The sequence below is a fragment of the Antrostomus carolinensis genome, unplaced genomic scaffold, assembly GCF_000700745.2.
Source record: "Antrostomus carolinensis isolate BGI_N321 unplaced genomic scaffold, ASM70074v2 scaffold54971, whole genome shotgun sequence".
Lineage (NCBI taxonomy): Eukaryota > Metazoa > Chordata > Aves > Caprimulgiformes > Caprimulgidae > Antrostomus > Antrostomus carolinensis.
This window is the reverse complement of record NW_010293120.1, coordinates 5351-12492: the sequence shown is the minus strand read 5'-3', so window position 1 is coordinate 12492 and position 7142 is coordinate 5351. Positions and strand designations below refer to the sequence as shown.

At 39.2% G+C, this 7142-nt stretch overlaps 1 protein-coding gene across 1 annotated transcript; it reads right to left on the bottom strand.

Moving 5' to 3' along the window:
• Nucleotides 1-377: 377 nt before the first annotated feature.
• LOC104519975 (serine protease HTRA1) lies at nt 378-3969 on the bottom strand (the record flags this gene model as incomplete). Its single annotated transcript, XM_010177155.1, has 5 exons — nt 378-473; nt 1357-1414; nt 1536-1650; nt 3035-3067; nt 3775-3969. Coding segments are annotated over 5 exons (497 nt in total), but the record flags the coding sequence as incomplete, so codon positions are not given.
• Nucleotides 3970-7142: the final 3173 nt, after the last annotated feature.

The following is a 7142-nucleotide window of genomic DNA, read 5'->3' as shown; positions in this document are numbered from 1 at the left end:
TCCTACAGGAGTGACCACCAGGAGCACGCACCAGCGAACGTCTTTATTCAGCACTGGCATCGGTACAACAGATGTCTTGGAAGTAATCGCTGAGAAAAAAAGAAAACTGCATTTCCACGCCCACTGAATCCGTGCCCTTCTGGCTGGGAACGCTGACAAGACTTTCCTGCAATACCCTGATACATTTGCAACATTGCCCATCAGGGACTGGACTGAAACCACAAACTGGTTTCCAGTAGACAACCTAATAGCTATCAGATGGTCGTAATTTTCTTAATTTAGCATCATCAAGATAGCCAGTTAAGCAGGGAACATTCTCCATCACTAACCCCTTAAGTCAGTGGCAGTGCTTTTGAGAAAAAAATAGTTCAACTTACGCTTCAGCTGGTGTTTCTGGAATTACTTCAATAACATAAGCCCCAGAGACAACATCAGGAAAGTCTTTATGGCGATCCTTCAGCTCTCTAGCTTTGCTGGAAAATGAAGAAATAGCAAAGAAAAATATTTTGACAAGATAAGAAAAAAAAAAAATCACTAATTTTTACTTAGTTAACTCGCTTAACATACACTACCTGAGGTATTTTACACATGTCGATGTGACACTTCACAATTTGTTTTAACCCTTAAAAGTATTTCAAGAATTGTTCTATCTTTTGCATGCCTACTGCTTTTTAATGCATATTTCTGGTAAAGACAAACATTTCAACAGATACAGAGGATCTGGCTTAAAACATTTCAAAACTTAGTCATAACTTTAGAACTAGCAGATCCTGAACACCTGAAAAAAACCAAAAAGCCTTTTCAGTTTCCAATGCTTTGTTATACCTTTGATCCTGCACTTGGGAAAACTTCTGGTTATTTTTACAGGATAAAAATATGAGTCTCATGAGTCTTTTCTGGTTTGAGTATGAATAAGCAAGTCCACACAAAAGCTTCATTTTATATTAAGTGAATTGCTTAATGAAAATAATTTTAAAGAAATAGCAATATGCATGGAGCTGCTGTAATTCTTGAAAACATATTGTCCTGTTTTCTCCTTGACCCACATGACAGCACAGGACAGATGGTACCGACAGTAACAGAGCCCCAGGACAAATCAGCAATCAGTAGGTATTGTCTTCTGTGGCATTAGGGAAAAGAAAGAGCCAGGGAGTTGTTTAAAAACTAGCTCACACCAGAGTCTACAGGAGAGTTCAAGAAAAAGGCAGCAAAAATCGGTTGCAAGTTGTCACCAACACCTTTGGAAGCACACGGTGCTGGTTCACCCTCCTGGTTGTTTATGCACATCATGAGCTTGATCCAAACACTCCCAGTGACCACACTTGGGAAAGGTGAGGAACCACCACTTTTGCTTACCTGGGAGTTAGGGACATCATTCGAATGCCGATATATTTCTTTTTGGTTATAGCTTTTCCTACAAAAAAGAAAACAGGTCTTGATCAATTGCTCTCACCAAAAGAGCCTCAAAGGCCGTTGACTTTCTGGTTTACTACTATTTTCATGTTTTTCTCTTTCAAAGCAGAGAAGTACAGTACCTTTAGCTTGTCTGTCATGGGATTCCGTTAGGAACTTCTTGATTTTATCCGATGGGATAGCAAACGAGATCCCTGCTGTAACTTTTAACGTGTTAATTCCTATGACTTCACCATCCTGGAGAAAGAAAAAATTGTTATTAGTAAACATCAAACATCTCAAAGAGAAATGGATGATTTCTTCCATGAAATCACAAAGACAAATCCCCACAACACACTTTGTAGTTCGTTTTCAATTTTCTAAATGGTTTCTTGAAGTCTAATTTTTTGAGCCTATTGATAAAAAAGTATTTTACAATTTTGGAAAACTGATGTGGATATTCATCTTTGAGCAACTTGGTCTAGTGGAAGGTGTCCCTGCTGATGGCAGGGGGGTTGGAACTGGACGATCTTTAAGGTCCCTTCCAACCCAAACCAGTCTATGATTCTATAATTCTATGATCTTGCCACTAGCAGAAGACAGATCAGAATTGGGCAGTTCTCCTACTTGCAGCAGAGGAGCAGCATGTTCTACAGCCAATTTTGGTCTGTTTATTTCAGCAAGCACCTCACGAAGCATGGCACTGACCAGTTCTGAGCAGAGATTGCATAATAATACAAAGAAAAACGTCAGTTCATCAAAATCAAAAGCTTTTCCCAGTAATGTGGCTTCAAGAGAGAGTTTTAGATGAAACATCTCTGCTGTCACTTGATAAGCCAAGCACTTGTGGTATCTCAGCAGCTCCCTTCCCTGATCTATCCCAGATAAAAATGATCCAACTACAATTTTTCAAATGGAGGTTACTGGTGCTGAAATTGTACTGCGAGTCAAGTGGAAAAAAAATTGCCAAATCTCCAAGGCAGAAATTCTGAGTAGCTCTTTCTTCTCTTTGAGGACCACCGCCTCTCCTCCGTTCAACTCCGCGTGCCCCCATCTGAGAGCTCCCACACAGCAGCGGGGTTTTGCAATCTGCTTCAGTTGTTCTCTCCTGGGCTTACCCACAGCTGCTGCAAGGTCTGACTATGTTCTACAATATCAACAAATAAGCCCTAATATCCTGACAGATGTGTGGGATTTTCTACCCTTTCGGTGTGATTGAAAATAAACGGGTAGATGTGTTTGTGAACTGTTAAATTCAGTTTCAATATGCAAAAAATATTGCTGGCTGCGTGGTACACGGTGAGGGCAAACGCCTCAACTTTAAAATGTGCTTTTTACTTTTCACCAGCCATGGGCAACAAAAATTGGGCATTACACTTGCTCAAAGCTATGCAAACCATAAACACCTTAGATATTGAAATCCAAGTGTATCTTGTGATTTGCCAACATAAACACAGACTAGTGATTAGCAAGAAACATGTGAACTTTGTGTCGTCAGTCAGATATCGAAAGCTCTGAATCATATTTCTGGTGTGGGGTTTTGTTTGTTTGTTGGTTTGGGTGGTGGTTTTTGTTTTGTTTATAAACTAAAAAGTAAAAAGTAATAAGCTTGACACTAAACAAACTTAAAGAAAACGCTTACCAGATTTACTAGCGGTCCACCAGAGTTTCCATACTGAAAATAAACATATGGCAAGAACATGTTTTAATATCTACCACTTAATTCATGGCAAGCAAAACATAAAAGAAATTTTTGAAATATTTCTGTAGTAATTTTTTCACTGTCTATTATATATGTGAAATAGAACAGTCTTAACATCCAAACCCATTAATTACACTTAACACCACCCCTTTTAGCTGAGCTTTGCACAGGCTTAGTCCTTCTTCTCTTGCCAGAGCAAGTTAAGAAAGCCAAGGTTTTTCTTTTGTTTTAACAGTACCACACTAGCAACTTAGAAGATTTTAGGACAGATCTGGGAGCTGTTAGCAAAGATTTCTTACAAGGCCAACAGCAGAAGCAGAAAAACTATCGTTTTGCCTTAATGCAGAAACAAACTTGAATCCTTAAACTAAGCTTGGCTTCTTTTTAGAAAACATAATGGATTTTGAAGAGTTATTTATTCACCAGGGAATATTGCCTCCTCCCTTGTAATTTGTAAGAATTTTGAAGTGAAGGCAGATATTGTACTTGGTGTGGTTCCTTGGGGGAGGTTTAAATAACAATCAAGTGCTGCTGCACCACAGATGTCCGTATTTACAGGGATAAAAGAAAAGCCCGCTATGCTCACTGTTCTTAAGAATTGTATCACTGGTGAGATTTTCAAAGCAACTATTTAAGAAATTTATAGAGCGGAAAGGGACGAGGTTCAGAGCAGGACCTACATTGATGATGGCATCTGTCTGAATATAATCCATATCGGAGTTGCGGAGCCCCAGCTCCTTCCCTCCACGTTGAGTGGTACTAACGATCCCCGTAGTCACGGTGTTTTGAAGGGAAAATGGACTTCCAATGGCAACCACAAATTCTCCTGGCCTCAAGTCTGCAGACTGACCGAGCAGAAGGACTGGCAATTTACCCTACAAATAAAAATAACATTTTTTTTTAAAAAAGAAACAAGAAAAATGCAAATGTTAAGACACTACTACACCAGTAGAACAAACTCCACAGAAACATGAATACACTCATAGAGCAGAGGAAAAGAGAGGCTTTCATCCCTTGAGGATTTTCCTTGCTCTGTTTTCTTTGAATATTTCATGTGGCTTCACGTACAGAAACACCTCAATGAGCTTTTGCTCTAAAGAGTGGGCTCTTTAGACTGCAGGAGTGCTTTTTCCACAACAGGTACCCATTAAATCAAAAACAATTAAAAGACCAAAGGCATATTTATGCTCTGCTGTACAAAGCAGACATCTGACGATACTAAGCATGAGTTGTTTCCAACAGCTTCTTGAAATAATTAGCCAACAGCTGCTGAAGCGAAAATATTGTTTAAGAGCGAGCACTAAAGAGTAATGAAAGGGAGAGCCAAGTGTATCAAACATGCATATGTAGTTAAAAGTGTTTTATATTCTCATAAGACACCAGCTAATGTTTCATCTTTCTTTTTTTTCAACTGAGTATCTCTTCGAAAGAATAAAATTGCTGCCTACATACACTGACGTCTTCTGAAGATGTTAAGATTTAAAGACTTCATGGGATTTTTCTGTTATGACAGTAAGGGATACTATTATATTTTCCTTTCAAGATCTTATCTCTAAGCATATGAACTATCATGTTATTGAAGACATTCCCACTAAGACACAAAACATCCTTAAAATCCAGCATCAAGAGAGATCACTGCAATTTATAGCAATTAAAAACAAAAACAAAAAAAAAGAAAGGGAGGGAAGGTTGAATCCACAGCCTTCTGCCAATGCAATGGATCAACCGAGTATGGTTTCTCCAAGACATGTTTTATCTGCACAGGAACTGAACTGGCTGGATAACAGATGATTCAAACTCGACCTATAACCCCTCCAGAGCAACTAGAAAACAGCTGGCAAGTTCTTAACACCTCCTACTCATCAAATAATTAAGCAGAGTGTTCTGAAACAGATTATATTTCAAATAAATACTCTGTATTTATCACCTGCCTGTAAAATACACATTCAGCTCCACTTCTCCTTTGCATTTTTCAAAATCAGTCTTTAGCCTTTCAGTGATGTTCATAGAATCATAGAATGGTTTGGGTTGGAAGGGACCTTAAAGCTCATCCAGTTCCAACCCCCCTGCCAGCAGCAGGGACACCTTCCACTAGACCAGGTTGCTCAAAGCCTCATCCAGCCTGGCCTTCAACACTTCCAGGGAGGGGGCATCCACAACTTTCTTGGGCAACCTGTTCCAGTGTCTGACCACCCTCACAGTGAAGAACTTCTTCCTAATATCTCATCTAAACCTCCCCTCTTTCAGCTTAAACCCATTTCCCCTTGTTTTGTCATTAATTGCCCTTATGAAAAGTCCCTCCCCAGCTTTCTTGTAGGCCCCAAAAAAATGTTACACATTTTTTACTCCTTTCACATTTAATCTCTTGTCCAAATGATCCTGACCTTCCCCAAGTATTTAACTACATATTTAATCACGTTACTAGACTGTTTCTATTAGCCGCAATGGACCTGGACATGTATAAATCTTGACTTAAGGATTTGGAGGATTAGCAGGTTACTGAACCCAAAATCAAAACAGAAGTCTGAAGGGACGTATCTTTTGCTTGGCAAATCTCACTTTAACATAGCTTTCCTCCAAGCTTGCCCAACTTCAAAATTCTTTCCTTTGCTGAACAAACCAGCCCCAAAAGGAAAAAGGCACGAGTCTAAACTTTCATAACAGGTTAATTTAAACTGATTTCCATGGACATTCCAGTAACATCGTCACTTTATTACAAAAGCAGATTACCTTCAAGGTATTCTTGAGCTGTGTACCTAAAATGGAGGTACAAATTGGCTTAATACCTCTTCTTGTAATTAATTCCTTCTGGAAAACTTCTAAAGGTGCCTTTTTCACCTATACCTGTTCCAGAGCACACAGATTTATGGGCCTATACTTGGTGGGATCATAAAGTTATACACTGTGTGCTCATCTAGCAAAGAAAGAAGGCAATATTTAGTATGCCCTGATTATTTGTACAGGTTCCCAAGTTAGTGATAATTTTGTTTCAGAAGTTAATAGAAAGTAAATCATTACTAAATTTTAGTAAAAATGAAAATATTATGTGTTTAAATGGGAAATCAACGGCTAGCTCTTTAGAGGTCTTTTCTCACCAGCAGTTTGAAAGCCTGTATTGATTAGTCACCCTTAGGGACAAAAATCCACTAATAAAAACTAACTCAAAATGCCATTTACTTTGTATTTTTCACCTACAGTTTCATTTCCAATGTCCTAGGAGATACACAATGTCTGTGAAGTTGAAAGCAAGAAATGAATGGCATCAATCATCACTATATGCCACTGCAAATACAGAAGTTATGATTTTAATATTGAACAGGCCCGGTCCTGTGTATCCTTTGTAATAATTCCACCAGCAAAATTTTACTCAGATGAACAGATTGTTTCAATAAAACTCATTGCCAAATCCCAGACAGGATAAGATGCTCTATGGAAACTTATCCTTTTAGTCTCCAGACAGCAAGAAAATAATTAACCAACTGCTTGTTAAACAGAATCAGTTGGAAGAGGAATAGACTAGGCAAGACAGTAAGGAAGAAAACTTTCCCTTTCTAATTATCTTTCAGAGGAAAGTTTGGACAACCAGCAATGCCCTGCTATTCAATAATAATTATCCATGGTCCCTACCAGTGCCACAGCCATAGATAAACCCAACTGAGACTATGACTTAATTCTGGGAAGGATTCATTAGCAATCCCCAGCTTCCCCTTTGTGTTTGCAGCGCGACAGACGAGCAGCAACATCCCAAGGCAACGGTGCTGAGCAGTTGATCATCTCAGACCACAGCCCTGACTCCAAGGGACCTCTCCAGTACAGCAGGGAAGAGGCAGCTACGATTAGCTGTGCTGGGAAGCACGCAGTGCATGCAACACAAACAGCCCCATATGGGTATTGTTTGGAGCACCCTGGCCCTTCCTTCTCTCGCCAGATGCTATTCAGCTTACGTAGCACGTGTTTTCAAGATGTCGTTGGTCAAGAAGAGCATCTTTTTTTGGCACTGCTTTTCCTTATTTTGAAAAAATAAAAATCCCCAAAAAAAGAACATTAA